The sequence below is a fragment of the Drosophila takahashii genome, chromosome 2R (genome assembly GCF_030179915.1).
Source record: "Drosophila takahashii strain IR98-3 E-12201 chromosome 2R, DtakHiC1v2, whole genome shotgun sequence".
Classification (NCBI taxonomy): Eukaryota; Metazoa; Arthropoda; class Insecta; order Diptera; family Drosophilidae; genus Drosophila; species Drosophila takahashii.
In genome coordinates, this window is record NC_091679.1 from 25032232 (window position 1) to 25051482 (window position 19251).

The 19251-nt window shown below is 46.6% G+C and overlaps 5 protein-coding genes across 7 annotated transcripts; 2 read left to right on the forward strand and 3 right to left on the reverse strand.

The window, feature by feature from the left end:
• Positions 1 to 63: 63 nt before the first annotated feature.
• On the reverse strand, positions 64 to 921 carry LOC108066822 (uncharacterized). 2 transcript variants are annotated; one of them, XR_001770369.3, is made up of 4 exons: positions 761 to 921; positions 610 to 692; positions 410 to 510; positions 64 to 357 (listed from the first exon to the last, which is right to left on the reverse strand). XR_001770369.3 is itself a non-coding variant. In XM_017155504.3 (4 exons), exons 1-4 carry the CDS (start codon positions 861 to 863, stop codon positions 278 to 280), a joined length of 405 nt encoding a protein of 134 aa, XP_017010993.1. In that variant the 5' UTR covers positions 864 to 921; the 3' UTR covers positions 64 to 277. The 2 variants fall into 2 exon arrangements, 1 of the variants encoding a protein (XP_017010993.1); XM_017155504.3 differs by having other exon boundaries at positions 410 to 548.
• Positions 922 to 1884: 963 nt separating this feature from the next.
• On the forward strand, positions 1885 to 3535 carry LOC108066796 (uncharacterized). Its single transcript, XM_044392931.2, has 2 exons — positions 1885 to 2761; positions 2818 to 3535. The coding sequence occupies exons 1-2, from the start codon at positions 1975 to 1977 to the stop codon at positions 3495 to 3497; spliced, it is 1467 nt and encodes a 488-aa protein (XP_044248866.1). The 5' UTR covers positions 1885 to 1974; the 3' UTR covers positions 3498 to 3535.
• Positions 3536 to 4560: 1025 nt separating this feature from the next.
• Positions 4561 to 5286, forward strand: Twdlbeta (Tweedlebeta). The gene has a single exon (XM_017155495.3). It carries the CDS (start codon positions 4607 to 4609, stop codon positions 5201 to 5203), a length of 597 nt encoding a protein of 198 aa, XP_017010984.2. The 5' UTR covers positions 4561 to 4606; the 3' UTR covers positions 5204 to 5286.
• Positions 5287 to 6175: 889 nt separating this feature from the next.
• Positions 6176 to 6863, reverse strand: LOC108066818 (uncharacterized). 2 transcript variants are annotated; one of them, XM_070213970.1, is made up of 4 exons: positions 6684 to 6859; positions 6548 to 6633; positions 6362 to 6494; positions 6176 to 6308 (listed from the first exon to the last, which is right to left on the reverse strand). In XM_070213970.1, the coding sequence occupies exons 1-4, from the start codon at positions 6790 to 6792 to the stop codon at positions 6247 to 6249; spliced, it is 390 nt and encodes a 129-aa protein (XP_070070071.1). In that variant the 5' UTR covers positions 6793 to 6859; the 3' UTR covers positions 6176 to 6246. The 2 variants fall into 2 exon arrangements, with proteins under 2 accessions (XP_070070071.1, XP_070070072.1); XM_070213971.1 differs by lacking the exon at positions 6176 to 6308 and having other exon boundaries at positions 6318 to 6486; positions 6684 to 6863.
• A 346-nt stretch (positions 6864 to 7209) lies between these two features.
• Mgtor (nuclear basket protein megator) lies at positions 7210 to 17570 on the reverse strand. The gene is made up of 5 exons (XM_017155505.3): positions 17283 to 17570; positions 10459 to 16603; positions 10071 to 10402; positions 9880 to 10013; positions 7210 to 7754 (listed from the first exon to the last, which is right to left on the reverse strand). Exons 1-5 carry the CDS (start codon positions 17431 to 17433, stop codon positions 7464 to 7466), a joined length of 7053 nt encoding a protein of 2350 aa, XP_017010994.3. The 5' UTR covers positions 17434 to 17570; the 3' UTR covers positions 7210 to 7463.
• Between the last annotated feature and the right edge of the window lie 1681 nt (positions 17571 to 19251).

Genomic DNA, 19251 nt, shown 5'->3' on the forward strand with positions numbered 1-19251 from the left:
CTGTTTTTTTTTTCGGTTAAATTCAATTAATAGATTTAACTTATCAAATAAAACAATAACCAATGAGTAATAAAAACAACATATTTCTTTTATATCGATGAGACGAATTGAAAATCCGATTTACCAAAGCAACTCTCAATTTCATTTGAGACTACTGAATACATAAATGGTAGTTTTGCAATGAACTCAAATAATATTGAGACTAGCAGCCCTCGGATAATCGGATATCTCAATCCCGACCCGAAGACCATGTGATTCTTTTTATCTACATAGATAATCAAACTTCTATTGCTTCTCGAGGATTTCTCACTTCAACATAAAACGAATAGACGATTATCCAGAAGTAGACATCAAGACCTGAAAATGGTGTTCTCAGAGCATGCGTTATTCTACAATTATATCCACTTACAAATGTATATAGCCGAGATAGGAACTATTATCTCATGGTGTCGCTCTTGTTTAACCAGCTGGACGATGCAGTACACAATCATGATGATGCAGTTGGTCAGGCTGGTTATAAGGAAGAACATCAGCAGGATTGTTGATCTCTGTGGCGGGTTCGTTTAGATGGTATCAGCTACCGGTACTGATGATACCATCTGGACTTACGATCAAAGCTCCGCCCAGCAGGAAAGTACAGCCGATGCAATGGCAGATGGCCACCGCCTGTTCGATGTGAGCGATGAACTCCTCTGAATTTTCGGGGGAGGGGATGCATTACCAGGGTGGGATTACAAAGGGATCACAATCCGACACTTACGACCGGACATGTTGAGCACAACCAGGTTGATGATAAAGTCTATCACGGCTATTAAGATGCAGGCTTTGCGCAGTTTTATCAACCAACAGCATTTCCGTAACATTTTATAATTTTGATCTAAAAAACCCTGAAAACTGATTGGAAAAACCTAGCAATAGTGATTCGGAATTCTGAGATACTTATTTAAAAAAAGGTATATCCCAAGTAGAAGGGTGAGAATTTCTCAACTGCGCATATGAAATATTAGATTTTCTTCAAACTCCGGTACCTTGAAGAGTTTGCCTTGGTTATCATCTGTGATTTTTTTGTAATTTTTTGGTGTCCATTTAGGGTCGCTATGAATTTTCGAAATTAAGAACTTAAAAAATGTTCTCAAACTTCAAATTAGTGTATCTCGAGAACGGCTTAAAAGAACAATGTGCAACTTTACACCTTTTTAAATGTGTACTGGAGGAGTTAGAAATTAATTTTCTTAAAATGTCCAAAAAGTATGAATTTTAGTTTTATGAGAAAGAAAGATAGAAAGAAGACTTTTGGGAAGATTGCATTCCGCCTAGTTTGCGACTCGACTAGTGATGCTGATCATATACTTTATGGGGCACGTCCCCTTCACTGCGTTGCACACTTCCAACGGAAATCATTGGCTATAAAAGTACACTGGTATTCCTTGGTCAGCATAAAGTATAATTGTATATATTGTATGTGTTTAAAAACTCCAAAATCTTTGGAATCATCTGATTAAAAGTGTAGCACAAAAAGCTTTCTGAGTAATTTGTAAATTCCTCGATATACCATCTGGTTCAATGCCATTGACGAAGTAGTTTCAGAATGTGTACATTTTTATCAGCGATCAGCTATGAAACCATAAATGCTATTTTACTTAAGTGATTTCAGTTTATATCGTTCTGCGGTTGGTATACCGTCAAGTATACTTGACGAGCTAAATAATTTATTTGTTGTCAATTCCTTAAGTTTTTATACATTTGTAGTTCGGTAATATAGATCCAAAAAAAAAAAAAAATCTAAATCCGTGACCTCAGTGGTCTCAAAATATGTATCACACATCACTTCAAAATGTTCAAAGATCCTATTGACCGGCATTTCTTATCACCAATCTTTTTTATTTTAGAGGAATTTAACAAATTCCATTCTTGATATTGAGGCTCCGAATCATTTAAGAGTTTTATTAGGGTATTCCGGGGTATTCCGTAGCCATGGAGCCTATTCCCAATCCAAGTTCGGCCCATCCAATCACCGAGGAGCGCCCGGGTGAGGCTCCAATCTTTGACTGGGACTGGACTGAAACTCTGGCCCAGAGCTGGGAAACGCTGCTGCTGATCCTGTCCACCTTCTGGTGCATCCTGCTTGCTCGAGTCGTTACCCAAAAGCTGCAGCTCCATGACTCCCCCAACCTCTGCTATGCTGTGGAGTTCGGTCTGGTCATCTTGCCCTGCATTTTGCTCATCACAGTGGCCGTGGACTACAGCAACTACATAGGATTTGTGATGTTTTCGGGGACCCTTTGGTTCCTGCGGAAGAATAGGGTTTTGGAGCGTGCTCGAACTCGCGGTCAGTTCGATTTGGGTGGCAATCGACACATGGCCTTGTCCGTACTGCGTGCCCTGACCCACCTGATCACAGCCATCAACATTTTGGCCATAGACTTTGGCAGTTACTACAGACCCTATCGGAAGAGCCTGCAGTTTGGAGCCAAGCTAATGGACACTGGCATTGGGTTGTTTGTCTTCACCATGGCCATGGTGTCGCGGAGGACTCACAACTGGTCGGATCTTCGCCGGATTGCGGTCTACTCCGTCCTGCCGCTCATCCTGTTGGGCTTGGCTCGCTCCGCGACTGTTTTGGTGCTAGGCTATGGACAGGATATTCACGAGTACGGACAGCATCTGAATGCCTTCTTCACCCTAGTATTCACCAAGTTCTTTGGAGCTTTGCTCAATATTTTGGCTCGCAAGGATCTGCATTTGCTACCCTTGGGATTTGGTAGTAGACAATTCATAGTTTCTTGAAATTTTCTTACTGAGTTACTCATCTTGCAGGTATTTTGCTGATCCACCAGTTTGGTCTGAGTTTCCTGGGCGTCTCCGACTATGTGATGAATGACGATGTGGATCGTACAAATTTCTTTAATGCAAATCGCGAAGGTCTAGTTTCCCTGCCAGGATTTGTGGGCTTGTACGGGTTGTCCATATACGTTAATCGCTGGATGGTAGCCTCCAGTCTGCTTAGCTACTCCGAGTTGGTCAGGAAGCTGCGTCGTCTGCTCCTTGTAGTGCTCCTCCTGTGGAGCTTGTTCGTTATTAGTGCCTACGGAATCGGAATCTCCCGAATGACCTGCAATTTGGGCTATGTTATTTGGATGCTGGCCATTGGAAGCACCTCTTTGTGGGCCAGCTTTGGAGCCATAGACTTTGTGATCAACAGTGTGATGCCCTGGGAATCGAGTCCGTCGGACGAGCAGGAAAAGGGTCTGGTTACGAGAGGAACGGTTGCCAAGGGAGGAGATAAATCCATTGTTTCATTTACCATTAGCCAGGCCTTGAACCAAAATGGACTAACATTCTTTGTGGTGGCCAATGTTTTAAACGGTGCGGTAAACAAATTTCTTAGGCCAGAAGATCGGTCTAATTGTGAATCTGTGATCATCCTGTTGGTCTACATGTTCCTCGGAACTAGAATGGCTTATGAATTGCTGAAGAGGGGAATTCGATTAGCCTAATGCGTATTTTGTGTGTTCTGTAATTTTATTAAATTTAAATTAAATATATAAAAACTTACTAACATTTATTTAAGTAAATAAATTTGTAATAGTAACTTAATATAAAATAATGTTTCTCCTTTTGTTTTTCCTTATGATTAAGTTATGATAAGTTCAGTTTTATGTTATTTCGCTTAGAGATTTTTTAAATACAACTTTAAAATGACTTCATATTAGTTATACTTCGACATTAATCTTAACCTTAAATTTATAAATGTTTGCATATTCTAGCCTTTCTATTATAAATTAAATTTCAAATTATGTGAGCTTGGTTAATTACTTAAGATAAAGAAGTAGGTTGATTGTTTATTGTTTTACTGTTCTTGTGTATTGCTTTCTAAATTTAAATAAATGTTGGATTAAAGACAACCCTACGTATAAGAGATAGTTCTATAAACCAATGCGCAGCCCTTAAAACGCAGAATATGATCTTAATGATCCTATGTCTATAATATAGGTTTTGCTGATGGATTCTTCGTGTTACCAGGTTAGTAACCCCTTGGTGAAGCTGGCGCCCTGTAAATATTTCAGTGTAGATCGCCGATCGCAATGACCGTCCCTGGCCTACCAACGGAATGTGCGATCGTGTCAATCGCGTTACATAATAAATTACAAGTGAACATCGCAATCGACCATTAAGGCGTATGTTTTTGGCAAATATTGGCCGAAAAGGGGCCGGGAAGACCCAAAAACAGAACGTGACGACGACGGCGACGGGCCCCTCCCTTCCATCTGAGTGCCAGTGCAGTTTTGGGTTTCGTTTTCATCACCCCAATCCGAATCCGAATCCCCGAATTCGAATCCGAGTCTGAATCCGAATCGGAAACGGAATCCAAGTCAAGAGGTATCGAAAACGAAACCGAAATGGGCACAATGCGTTGGCTCATTTGTATGCATCGCGGATTGCAGGCGGGGATTGAAGAGCTCCGCGTAACGCGATTGGGAAGCCATCGGAAATATTATGCAAAGGCGGGGGTTATACAAATGTCTGGGCCGATGGATCCATATAAAACGCTCGATTGACCTGCAGCAGTAGCTTCATTCGCAGCCGAACCATCAACCAGATCAGCATGCAGACGCAGTGTATCCTCCTCCTCTTGGCCGCCAGTCTGGCGATTTGTGTGGCCCGTCCGGAGCCACCGAAATCCCGCTATGGACCACCACCGCCGCCAGCTCCCCAAAAGGAATACGGTCCTCCGGCTCCGGCGGCCCAACCGCTGCCAGTCTATGGACCCCCGGCCGCCTTCTACGGACCACCAGCCGTTTCGGAGGCCCTCGTGACCAAGAACGTGTATGTGCATGTGCCGCCAGAGGAGCCGGAATTCTATCCGGCCTCGTCGCCCATCCAAACGGCCGTGCCCAAGAAGCACTACAAGATCATCTTCATCAAGGCGCCCAACCCACCCACTCCAGTGCGCCAGGTGCTCCCGCCCCCGGTGCAGGATGAGCACAAGACCCTCGTCTATGTGCTGGTGAAGAAGCCCGAGGAGCAGCAACCGCTCATCCTGCCCGCTCCCGAGCCCACGGAGCCCAGCAAGCCGGAGGTGTACTTCATCAAGTACAAGCAGCAGCAGCCCAAGCCGGCCACCCAGTACGGCCCACCGCCCTCCGCCCCCTCGGAGGAGTACGGAGCTCCACCTGCCCCCCGCACCGTCGAGCAGTTCTAGTTTTTAGCGCCTAGGTCCACAGCCCATGAATGTAAATATTATTTATGATCGCTGCCATTAAAGAGAGTTTAGAGAATGCAAAATCAACCGGATCTTTAATTCTCGGGGAATTTTTAGAATTACTAATTCAAGGGATGACTTGGTGTATTACAGTATTAAAAGATATTGTCATAATCGTACGGTTCGTTGCGGATCCTGAAATCTGAAGATACGAACATCAATCAATGCAAGTTTACAAAGTGATGTCGGTATTTAAGTGTGCGAAGAATGAGCTCAGCAGTCAATATTTGTTTTATTTATCAGAGGGCCCTCATTGAATACAAATGAGGTTTTACTTTTATGATAAACAGTGCCCACACAAATGATTAAGTACCGATAATTGGGATATGCTTATATGACGGATGGAAAAATAAGAGGAAAGTAATTGTTATTTGTGCCGAAAGACGTTAAGTACAAGTTTATTTTGTTTAACTTTTTTTCCGACTTTCCTTATAAATAAAATTTGAAAACTCTAGGGATACGTGAGTTTATAGTCCAGTGCGTACAGGGGGCAACTATTTGTACTATTATATAATTTTAAAAATAAATTAAAGGGATTTGTAAATAATTTATTACAAAGAAAAGTGTGAACTTTCATAAATAACTTTTATACCCTTACTGAGTGCATTGTAATTTCAGTCAGAAGTTGGCAAAGCAGTGAAGAAGGCTATACGGGCCTGCTAACTTCCATTCTTTTTTCTGTATTATTCATAGATTTGGCCCCTAGACGATATCACTATTAATAAAAAATTGGGATGAATTCTGAGGAATTTCTCTTCTAATGGAACTAACTTTGCTCAAACAATTTAGATAATATATTATTTTACAACTATAATATCACCATTTAACTAGTCTGAAAATATGAATATGATATTCCATATTTTGAGAACTACAATTCGGAAAACTTTAAAAATTTGTAATTTTTGTTTAAGCCGAGACTTGTTTTAGATTTTAAAGATTATTAATTTAATTTTATAAAATAAAAGCATCACAAATGTATAATCTTATTTGTCCTTTATCAGGTCATAGTACGAGTAAACCACCAACCAGAAGTAAAGCCCAAGAACTGAAAATGGAATTGGACTAGCTACAAATATCTTAATACGAAAAGTATCTTACGGGATTGAAGAATATCGAAGATAAGATATTCATTGGCAATGCCTTCCGTAGCCACAAACACAGCCTCGGCTACCAAAATGAAGAAACGAAGGCAGGAAACCGAGAGGTAGGGCAATAAAAAGGACCTAAGGCCCTGTAATTATACAACTAAATATTTACTAAATCTAAATTAATGCGCAGGCTCACCAGCACGGCTCCGAGGAGTAGGAATACGCAGCAGATTACATAGATTCCGCTCACCACAAGGGAAACAAATCCCAGCACGCTGTCGCCTAACGGAAAGTTATAAGTACTTTCGATTTCAAAGAACAAACCTACTTACGATCCACAAAAAAACGATCCAAGCCCCGAATGAGCACCTCTACGATGGCAATCAGGATGCAGCCGCACTTCAGCTCTATGCAGCAACAGCAATTGTCCGAGTAAATCATTTTCGGTTCAGTGGAATTTCTACAACAATCTCAGACATTCCCCGCCTGGCCAACTGACTTACAACAGCAGGTAATTATGTTTCAACTTTAAAGCGTCAATTCTGATCACGTACCATTTTCCCCTGTGGTCTGCATAATTAATTGGTTTTGTGTTTGGGTCAGACCAATTAAGGTCATTGCCATCAAATAGCGGGGCAAGATTATCAGTCGGTGGCCAATATTTAGAGCTACAACTTTAGATTAGTGCCAAATCTATTATTATTTCCAACTGCAATAATTCTAATTCTAAATTTCAGTCTCAATGTTTAGGTTTTCGGTACGGAGGCAATTATCCGAGTCATATTTTAAAAGATCTAATTAAACGAAAATGAAAGTAGTAATCCTTGCCCCTTTTCCCAAGAATAAGTGCCTCAAACATTGACCATTACATATATCTTTATTCGGAAGTCTATAGCTAAATGAATGTACAAGAACCGAAGCTCTTTGCGCCTTGACTGCTGCTGAAAGTCAAGACTTGCAAACGGGAGAATGTTGAGTAATAAATGTAGTTGTGGGTCGACTTAGACTAATAATATGTAAATGCGAGGAGACTTATTTCTAGCCCAGTAAACGCAATGATTATAGTCAGCCTACAGCGGACTTTCGTCTACGGGTCCGCCGATATCCTCGCCCTAGGGGAATCGTCCGCCGCTGTTGAAGTTGTTCGGGGATGGACGACGGATAGGACGCCGACTGCGGGCCCGTTGGGCGAAACGATTATTGTTTGGCGGCATCTGGTCCCGCTGCATGTTTCCCGGCGACGTCTCCCGCTGCCAGACGATCCGCTGCGGCCGGTTTTGATTGTTGGGGCTGCCTCCCCGCATCATGGCGCGACCTCCGCGTCGCGTAGGCACCGCACTGCGCAGCGTGCGAAATCGCGTGTTTTCCGACGGCGAGGTGGCCTCCGCCTCTCGACCCTCCTCCTTGAAAGACAGAAAAATCGATAGAGTTAGAATTAAGTTGGTGAAGAGTACAGTATAGCTTACTCTCTACAGATCTTAAATTTTACATTTGGATGCTTTAAAACTCTTCGCAAAAATTATACTTTTTTGGATCGCCAGTCACATCGGCATAGTGGGCAATAAAAAGCTGAGAACACAGCGAAAGAGACCCGAAGATGTTATTTATTTATTGCCAAACGACAATACCTTATTTTAATACCAATACCAAATTTTAAATAAGAGTTATTCGTCAACTTTTATAAGACAAATTTAAAAATGAGCTTACGGTTTACAAATAAATAAAATTTATAAACTGAATTGCAAAATGAATTGTTTTTATTTTTCATCAGGGCCCGGAAATTGACACATGTTAAAAAAATGAAAAATTAAATTTTACAGTCTGAGCAAATTGTTGACATGTGTGTCAAATACAAAAGCGTTTAACAGTGTATAAAAATAATTGTTAGCACACACAGCACACATGTGTTTTTTACACAGCGCGTTAATAACACGACGTGTTTTTTACACACTGTGCTTTTAACCAGGGACCGAAAATAATGGTTTTAAATTAATAAAATTTATCGCATCCATCGAGGTAAATTTTTGATGTAACATAGTGTAATCATTATTTTTCAGTCTTATTTTTTTTTTATCAAAAATAATTATTATGCTTTAAGTCTTATTATATTACTCAAAAATAAAGAAAAGAAATAAAAAAAAATGTAAGAATCGAAATTTTATCATTTTATTTATTTTTTTTACTTATAATGATTACGGTCCCTGTTTTTCACACAAATGAAAATTACATTTTACTGGCATTAACGAGTCGAAGGAAAAATGAAAGCCAATATGGGCCAATCTTATTTGTAAGTTTTAACCATTTCAAAGCATATATGAATTCCTAAAAAACGTGAACTTTTCAGATTGACGTATAATTCTGACACTGTAATGTCAAAAACTCATTTTGTTAAAAACACGTTGTGTAAAAAACATGTTGTGTAAATAACACAAATGAACTGCGTGTGATTTTATGTTTCTAACATATGTAGGGTACAATTTGTTACACACAAGTCAATAACTTTTTTTTTTGAACCTAACACTTTGACATTTAACAAGTTAATAACACAAGTTTTTTACAGTGTGTGTTATTTTCCAAACCCTGTTTTTCATTGGATCAGTTGTTGCTCTCACCTTTCAAAAAACGGTCAATAGCATTGAATACATATTGACGGAAAGCAAATGCCATTTATTTCTAGGTTTATATATAATAATTCTGCAGCTTGCAGTAAGCTAAAAATGCTCTATCATTACACTCTACTCTGGACTGTGTTGGCCTTTATTTCTCTCGCTAGAGCTTATCAAGTGATACTATCCATTGAAGATGATTATATTTTTTACATAGACAACATAATAATATATTTTTTATCAGGAATACCGGATCAGCGGAACATAACTACAGGTCTATTTGTAAAAATCGGGCATGCTTATTACCACATTGAAACTAAGACGATTAAGGACTGGTTTGATGCATTCGATTCGTGTCGCCAAATCGGCGCCCATTTAATAGCTTTTGAAACCATTGAAGAATGGGATTTTGTTAATCAGTATTTGCTAAAGAATGGGATAGATGATATATACTGGACTTCGGGTGCGCACTTCGCACAGAAGGTAAAACATGATTGGTTCTCAATTGGTAAACCCATTTCATTAGATATTTGGTATCCGGGAGAACCAAATAATTACGGTGGATTAGAGGATGGTGACGAGTTTACTTACAAACGCACACCGAACAATTACAATGCTTTACATGGCAAAAACTGCGCAGACAAAAGAGGCTACATATGTGAGAAATTATTTTTAAAATCATTCTCAATTGTTATCTGGGAAAAAATAATAATATTCCAACCCAAAACTGGTTTTATTTTTCGAAGGAAAATGTTATGGAAATTTGGTTTCAAGCAAAAATAGCTTTAACTGTAACTCGGGGGTTAATGGCATTCCAATTAGATTCATTCCCATGCAGGGCCTTTTTCGGACCAACCTGCTGCTTTCCAATGTTAACTAGCCACCAGATAAGGTGTTATTGTGGACAAGAATGCGTCCTTACCTCAACACCCACCGCCTGCTTCTCACCCTCGGAGGAGACGCCGTCGGCGCCCTCGCTGTCCTCGGTGGGGTTGCCCTCGTCCAGATTGGCCTGGTTGTGCGACACCTCTGACTGACTGGTGCCCACATTCGGATCTGCATGGGTGGACTGATTAGTTCTTCGCTCTTTTCCCTTTTCTATCTCGAACTTACTATCATTTCCCAGTGGCTGCGAGTCTTCTCCTTGGCCAGTGGCCAGTGTCTCCTCGGCGAAGGCCTCATCCGCTTCGCTGGCATTTTCTGCTCCTCCAGCATGATCACCCTCGTCGGCTGCTTTGTTGGCATCGCTTCCACTGCCAGCCTCTCCAGCCTCGCCCTGTTTTTGTGGGGAACTGGCGGCGGCACCTCCCTCATCGCTGGGCCCTGCGCTTTCATGTGGACCACCCACGGCCACCTCGGCGGTCCCATCAACTTCGGCGGTCTCCAAGCGGGCTGGTTGCTCACTGAAGTTCGAGACCTGCGGTGAGCTGACAATCTCCATGGAGCTGTGGATAGGAAATCAATTAGTTCCGCTCATCGAATACCACTACTGTTTACCCACCTCTCGTTGCGTCGGGCAGCTGCTGTGGACGTGGAGGCGGCTGCTTGCTTCCAGTTGGAGGCCTCACTCGGCGGCAGAGTCACCGGATTCGAGGACTCCCCGCTGCCACTGGTGATGGCCTGACTCTGGTTGTTCTCCTGCGTAGAAGCGGATGCGGTGGCCACTGCCTGGCTGTCCAGCGATTGGCTCTCCTCCTGCGCCTGCATGTGCTGCTCCGGCACCTCCTCGATGTCCACCTCGTTGTTGTCCTGCGCATCCACAGCGATGTCATTGTCATCGTCGGCACCCTCGTTGTCGTCCATCTCGTTGTCCTGCTCATAGGAATCCTCGTAGCCCTCCTGTTCGGCCTCGCCGCCATCGATGGGACCACCGTCGTCGGCATCGGCCAGCACGTCCTCCTCGTCGTCCGAGTCGACCACTTGAATTTCATCCTCCTGATCGCGTTGCGAGGAGGTTGGCATCTGATCCACATCCATTCCGGAGTCGCCAATGTGTCCGGCGGATAGTTCTCCACTGTGCGTGGGAACGCGAAGTCTTTTCGTCATTTTTGGCATCTTCTCGGGAAGTCCCTCCTCGTTGGTGGTGGAGGAGTCACCCTCCACATCCCGCGGCCGCTTGATGCCCTGCGATGAGCAGCCCGCCTGGGTGGTCGTCACATTGCTGCTGGAAGGCGTGTGCCTGCTGTGGCTACTCACCACCGTGGATGAGCTGCTGCTGCTGCCCGAGGTGCTGGGCTGCTGGCTCTGACTGCCGCCATCCTGGATACCGGGAGCAGTGGCATTTGGCACGGAAGTCGATGAAGACGAGGATCCTTCTACGCGTGGCGATACAAGAGCCACCACTTGCTGCTGGGCTCCTCCTACAAACAGCTGCGAATCGTTCTGCTGCGGATGCTGGATGCTCTCCGCCTCCTGGGAACTCTCGGCCGCGGAGGAGGCGCCCATGGGTGGGATGGCAGCCACCGCCACCGAAGCAGAGCTCGTGGACGGCATGTAGTCGGTGTGCGAGGACGTGGGCGAGGAGGAGGCCATCGATTCGAGGGCCGCACTGCCAGTGGTGTGCACCTGTTGCTGTGGCGGCACCAGCGCCGTTTGGGCCACCGCCGAGCTGCCTCCGCTGGCCGCAGCGGATGATGTGGATGAGGATGAAGAGGAGGAGGACGACGACGACGAAGAGGTGGACGCACTTGATCCCGCCGGCGGCTGCTGACTGGTGGGCAGAATGGCGGCCGTGCGGCTGTTCTGCACCGAAATCGGTCGGATGCTGGCCAAAGGCGTCTCGCCTCCGCGCCACGGAGTCACGGTGGCCGACTGCTGCACTGTGGCCGATCCGGACATGGGCTTCACGTTGGCCGTGCGCGGAGAGCTCTCCGAGATGTTGCCCTTCTCGGCCACGGAGCTGGTCGACGGCTTGGTGGACTGCTGCGAACCCAGCTGACGGGTGAGCTGGTTAATCCGCATGTGCAGCGATTCGTTCTCGCGCGTGAGTCGCTGATTGATGTCCTTGTTGGCGGCTATGTTCTCCTGCAGCTCCTTCTCCAGGCGCGCGATGGTCTCGTCGTAGGAGGACTTGGTGCCGGCAAAGGTGGTCTCCTGGTTGGCCAAGTCAGTTCGAGCCACGGTGAGATCCACCACCAGTTTGTCCAACTTGGCCTTGTACTCCTGACGCACGGCACTGGCATCGGTTTCTGGTTCATTGCGTTTCTTCAGCTCCTCGCACTCCTTGACCACCTTTTCATGCTCCTCTTTTAGAGCTCTCAGTTGATTATTAACCTCCTCCAACTCGCTGCGAACCTTCTCCAGTTCCGCGACGGATTCGGCTCCTCCGGCTTGGGCTTGCAGGCCCATGTAGAAGTCCTTGTAGCGCTTGGCCAGCTTGCGCAGCTGCAGCTCCTTGGTGTCCTTGTCGGCTATGGTCTTGTCCTTGGTCTCCAGCTCCTCGCTGGCCTTCAGCAGCTCCTCCTCCTTCTGCAGCAGCCGGTTCTTCAGCTCCATGATGTCCTGCGTCTGCCGCGTGTTGTTCTGCTTGAGGTTGGTGAACTCGTCCACCTGCTTCTTGCGCGCCTCGTCCAGCAGTTGCAGGTGCTTGTTGAGGGATGGGATCTCGGTGTCCATGCGCTGCTTCAGCAGGACGAGCTCGTCCTGTTGCTTCTTGCTCAGCTCCTTTTCGGCGGTCAGCAACTTGGCCAGGTGCTCGCGCTCAGCCTGCAGCCGCTTGAACTCCTCCGGATTGCGGTTGCTCTTCTCGACCAGCGCATTGGCCCGCTGCCGCCACTTGATGGCCTCGGTGCGCAGCGAGGTGTTCTCCACATTGATCTCCTCGATCTTCGAGGTCAGCTCCTTGTTGCTGCACTGCAGCGGGAACAGTTCCTTCTCCACACTGCCGATGCGTTCGTTCAGCTCGGCGACTCGAAGGGTCAAGGCATTTCGCTCCTCGCGCAGGATGCGATTGCTGTCCGTGATGGCGTTCAGGGTTTCGATCTTGCGCAGCACCTCCTCGTGCTTGTTGGCCGACACCACGTCCGTCTGGCTCTTGGCGCGCTCCTGATTGAGATAGCCATTCAGCTCGTCCACCTTCTTCTGCTGAATGGTGTGCTCCGACATCAGGCGGGCATTCTCAGCCTTCAGAATGTCCAGCTTGGCGGCGAACAGATCCTTCTCCTTGCGCAGGAACTTGATAATCTTCAGCAGCTGCTCGTTGTTCCTGCCCTCCTCGCCTGGACAGGCTGCACCAGAGGCATTCAGGCTCTGATCTGCATCCATTGCTGATTCGTTGAGGGAAGTATTCGGGTTTTGACTGGCCAGTACCGCCAGTTTAGAGGTCAGCGCTTCGATTTGATCGTGCAAACTGGCGTTCAGGGCATGCAAATCGGCCACTCGCTGCTCCGACTCCGCCTTCTCCTTGTCCAGCAGCTTCTGGGCCTCGGCATTGGAGCGCAGGAGCTCGTCATAAGCCGCCTGCAGTGATTCGCGGCCCGACTTCAGTTGATTCAGCTCGTCGTTGGCCTTGAAGAACTCGGCCTTGTAGCGGGTCAAGTCCTGGATGTCCGCCGAGTGCTGCACCATTCCGTTGGCGTACTTCACCTCCACGGCACTCAGGGATTCGGCCAACGAGGTGTTCTCGCTGCGCAGCGTGCGAATGGTGCGATTGGCCTCGGTTAGCTTCTCCAGCACGCTCTTTAGCTCCTCTTGGGCCGACTTCAGCTGACCCGACTGGTTGACCGTCTTGCTCTGCTCGGTGACATTCGACAGCATGGCCTCCGCCTCCAAATCGGTTATCCGCGTCTTCAGCTCAGCCTCGGAACTCTGCAGCTTTTTGATTTCCTCCTCCTGCTTGGCCACCAATTCGCTGTGCAGATCGTGCAGACGCTTGATCTCCGCCTCGGCGCTCTGGGACATCTTGTAGAACTGCTCGCCGTGCTCGCGGGCCTTGGCCAGCTCCTTGGTGAGCGACTGGATCTCCACGGTGGCCTGATCCAACTTAAGCTCGAACTCCCTGGCTCGCTTATTCGCAGCCGCAATGGGATTTTCGTTGATAGAGGGCGTAAGGCTGTCCTGTAGCTTCTTGCTCAGCTCGTTCACCTGGCTGACCTTCTGGGCAAGCTCGTCGCGAACCGCAGTGAGTTCCGCCTGCCACTTCTCGGCCTGCTGCTTCTCCTCCTCCTTCAGCTTGATGGCCGTCTCTGCCTGCCGCTTGAACTCGTTGATCGATTCCCTGAACTTCTCCTCCTCCTCCTGGAAGTGGCGTCGCTGGGCGGACAGCTCCCGAACCGTGTCATCCAGCCGCTGCTCCAGCCGCTGACGTCCCTCCATCTCGGATCGCTCCAGGTTGGTCTTGATGAACTCCAGACTGTTCAGGAGCATCGACTGGCTCTGCTGCTCGCGGTGGTAGGTCTCCTTCTCGATCTGCAGCCGCGAGGAGGTGTCCCGCAGGATGCGGTTCTCCTGCCGCAGGCTGTGGGCCTCCGAATCGGCAGCTGCATGCTTGCGGTGGGCGGCCATCACCTCATCCTTGAGCATGTGCACGGTTTGCTCGTGCTTAACTATGGTCTTCTCGTAGCTCTTGGTGCGCTCCTCCAAAGTGGCCACCTGTTGCCTGTAGGTGGCGATGTTCTTGTGCAGCAGCTCGATCTGCTCCTTCTGGAACTCCGTGGCGTTCATCAGCTTGCAGTTGCCGCTGGTCAGCTCGCGCACCTCCTTGCGCATCGAGTCGAACTGCTCCTGGGCCAGGGCGTCGTTCTTGCGCTTCTCGCTGGTGTAGTAATCGTAGTTCTCCTTCAGAGCGGCATACTTCTTGACCTCCTCCTCCAACTGCTGCTCCAGCTGGCGCACTCGCCGCTCCAGTTTGCCCATCTCCTCTATTTTGGCGGCCGACTGCGTGGAGGTGTCGAGCACCGAGTCGTTGAGCTCCAAATTGGAGTCGTCCAGATCCACCGTCCTCTGGCCGAGCTTCTTCTGCGCAGCGAAGTAGAACTTCTTGTAGCGATCGCACTTGGACAGCAGCGTGGTGACCGTGTTGTTCTTTTGGGCCAACAGCTCCTCCATTTCGGCGAAGCGCGCATTGAGCTTGCTCACCCGCTGTTCAGCCTGCTCCAGCAGCAGCTTGTCCTGGTTCTTTTCGCTCGCCTCCAGCATATCGGCCAGTTCGCGGGACACACTCAGCAGGTGGGTGTTCTTTTCGACCAGTTCCTGGATGGAACTGAAGGTAACCAGATTGTCGTCGATCACACTTTCGCTGGTGGTGGCCTGGCGTGGCTGTTGGTTGCGAATGAGCGGCACTCCGGCCCGCAGGCAGTTCAACTCGTCCAGCAGCATGCACACCTGTCGGCTGAGATCGCTGTGCGTCTGCTTGAGTTTCTTGTTCTCCTTCTGGGTGTGCATAAGGTTGAACTGAGTCCTCTCCAGCTCGTGCTCGATGGTGATCTTCCGTTCGGCCAGCTCGTCGTGCTCCTGCAGCAGCTGGTTGTGCGCCTCCTTCATCTTGTGGTAGTCGGAGTTCTGTTTCTCCAGCAGCGGAGCATTCTCGCTGATCTCGCCCAGGATGGACTTGACCTGGAGCTTCAGCTGCTCGATCTCGCGATTGCGCATCTCCAGCTGTTCGCTGTTCTTGGCGTACATGGAGTAGAGCTCGGTGAGCGAGAGATCGGAGCGCATGAGGCGACTGGCCACCGCTGCGCTGGGAGCCAACTTGCAGATGGCGCTCTCCAGGGTGCTCTCCTGTGCCTCCTTGAGCAGGTCGTTGGCCCCAGCCAGCTCCCGCTGCAGAGCCTCAATCTTGCAGTTTTTCTCCTCCATTTCAGCGGTGTGCTGCTGCTTGAGGGCAGACATCTGGGCGTCCAGCTGGGCCACCTGCTCCTCGGTCTCCTCCAGCATGCGCTTCATGTCGCTGATGCCCTGCAGAAGCTCCTCGCGCTGGGCCAAGTGGTCGGCCTCGGTGTTCTTGAAGATATCGAACAGCTTCTCCTTGGCATCGAGCTCCTGCTTTAGCCGCTCCACATACTCCTCCGTGGCCTGGTTCTGCTTGTAGGTGACGTCGTTCTGGGCCTCCACCTTGCGGTTCAGCTCCTCGATGGTCTTGACCGCCTGCCCGTACTGCGCCTGGACCAGCTGCAGGGCATCGGTCTTCTCCTTGAGCCGCGACTCCAGCTGCATGGTGTTCAGCGAGTGCTCCCGCCTGATGTTCTGCAGCTCCGAGTTGTTCCTGTTGAGATCTCCGCTCAGCAGCTGGATCTCCTGCTGCAGCATGTGGCGCTCGCTCTCCATGCGGCTCTCCTTGAGCTCCAGGGCCACCTCCTTGCTCTGGATCTCGTCCACGCGGGCCAGGGCCTCGCACTTGGCGGCAATGGCGCTGCTCAGCTGCTGCTGGTAGGTGTGCAGGTCCTGCTTCAGCCGCTCCAGCTCCGACTGCTGCCGCTCGACGACGTTCATCAGCGAGTCGCGCTCCTCGACGGCCGCCGTCTTGTCCTTGCGCAACTGCGACACGCTCTGCTCGCAGCCGTCGACCTTCTCCATTAGCTGGGCCCGCTCCAGGGACACCTGCTCCAGCTGGCTGCGCAGCTCGTTGACATTCTGCTGGAAGTTGTTGAATTTCGCCAGGTAGTCCTCCATTTTGTTCTCCAGACCCTCACTTTTCTTCTCAGCCTCGGCTGCGGAAGGGCACACAAATTATTATAGATATTATAATATTATATTAGAGCAACGTTTTGAGACTCGAAGAGTCTTTATTAATTAAAATTTAAAGAGTTTCGCGGTCGTGAAAGTGAAAAAGTTCAGTCTTTGGACTGTCTCTGCTTTAAAGAAAATTTGTGACTTGACAGGTTGTGTCAGTCTGTACATTTCTGTCAAAAGCCGAAAAAGGATTCTCTGATATATGGCCAACTTTGACAGCTGTGTTGTAAAAGATTTCGCAACAGAGTTATTTCAGAAATCTCCAAAGATTTAAAACATTACGGCAATTCAAATTTTTTGGTGGGAAAATGGTCAGTGTTACCACACTGTCGGCAGGTAAAAATCAGAACCAGAAAAAAAAACATATGCAGCAGCCATTGTTTTCAGAGCAAGAAGCCGGAAAATTCAAGAAAATGTATTGGTAACCATAAAAGGGTTTGGCAAAAGTCTGCCAACCATTAATAAATATGTTATGAAGGAAGATTGGTATAAAAGGCTTTTATCTCCGAGCTACAAGTAGTGCAAAATGAGCCGGCAGCCAAGAAAATTTGGAGTCCCAAAGGTACATACATATGTGCTTGTTAAATTGCTTATATCAAATGATTGTATGAGTTAAAGCAGACATGTTTATTTAAAAGATAACTCTAACTAACTCACCCAACCGATTGGCGGCCGCACGCTCCTTGCAGTACTCATCCGAAAAATGCTGTATGTACGCCGACAATTTCTTCTGCACGTCCTCCGGCACGAGTTTCAACTCCTCGGGCTGAAGTATTTGGTTCAGAGTCTGTGGACCGCTGAGATCCATGTTCGCAGTTGATCCTTGTCAGGCAGTGATGAAAATTTAAGTGGAGCGGTGCGAAATATACGAAATACGTTCAGTTTTTTGGCGAAATTTGCTTTCAGCCGCTGGTGAGACGCGAAAAACGGATTGTGCAGTAGAGATGGAACAAAATCGATATTCCTTCGGTACTATCGATGTTTTACAAAATTTAGAACATCGACTACTTCACTTTTATAAGCTATTTCCACACAACAGCGTCCACCATCTGTACCGGTTAGATTTTTGTATACAGCGTTATTTCTTCTTTATCACAGTTAAAACTGCAACTTTCATTAAGAAAACGTAAAACAAAAAAAAAACAGGGCCGAAAATAATTGAAATTGTACATTTTTATAATGTAACTCAAAAACAAAAACTGTTGATTGTTGATTTTTATAATAAAAGTCGAGAACGAAATTTAACAAATAATTAAAAACCTGCTTACCAAGTTCTATAAACTTACTAAAAATCATTTTGTATATTTTAAAAGTATATTTTCTTTAAATTTATTTTTACCACAAAATCGCCATAAAAAATGTTGGAGTTTTATTTTTAATCATATGGAATAACTATTTGTCAACTTTTATTATAAAACTCAAAAAATGTCAGTTATACTCTGAGTTTTACTTCACAAATCAGAAAATTACTGTTAAAATGCGATTTTTAAAACAAAACTAATAAAGATACGGTCCCTCAAAAAAAAACCATAGCCAGCTGTTTCGAATGTTTCAGTGAAAAGTTTTCACTCGTGATCGCCAGGTGAATCATCCGTGACATATCATTTGTCTTTTATTAGTGACATTTGTATGGGATGTCCGCATTTCCACAGTGGCAGTTCAGATCAAATGTTTTGAAGTCACTGGTGATATCGCAAGTGCCTTTTACGAATTGTTCATTTGAGAGTTAACCACCCCTTGACATGTCACGCATGATTTCACTTGTCACATTCAAAATATGTTCGATAGGATGTCACTTATGAAAATCCCTCATCGTGTCACCTGTGTCATGGATAATTTCATGGATGACTTTTATAAAATGTCATCGGGTGCCCCGACTATCAGATACCCGTTACTCAGCTGGATGGAGTGCGAGGGAGATGGAGATATAAAACATTGATCGGGCATAACTTTGTAACGAATGGTCCGGTTTGAACAATTTTTCTTCTACATTTCGATCAGTATAAATAAACGCAAAAAAATAGCATTTATACTTCTCTGAAATCTTAAAAATTTGGGCGCTAGACACATTTTCAAATCGTTTGTGGGCGTTAGCGGGACGTGGCGCTCGGCTAAAATAAACTTGCGCTGCGTAGGAATCCCAAGAATATGTGTGGGTAATCCCAACTTTCTAGCTTTTGAAGTTTCCGAGATCTCAGCGTTCATACGGACGGACAGACAGACAGACGGACATGGCTAGATCGACTTGGCGGATGATCCTGATCAAGATTATATATACTTTTTAGGTTCGGAAACGCTTCTTTCTTCCTGTTACATACTTTTGCACGAATACAATATACCCTTTTACTCTGAGAGTAACGGGAATAATTAATTTATTTCGAAATACAATATGTACCTAAAATGTGAGGGCATGCACATGTCGCTGCGCCACAAACAGTGTTCCGCCATTATTTTGGTCTCTAGCAGAATATAACGGATAGGATATAATAATTTCGAGATTTGTCACTGTAAGTGCCGTGTGCAAGTAGATTATAAGACAAAGAAAAATAGCGCAATCTATGAATATCTCCCTCTTTTTATTGCACTACCGTGCCTGCAGAACTGAACTGGAGTAATCGGGTTTTTA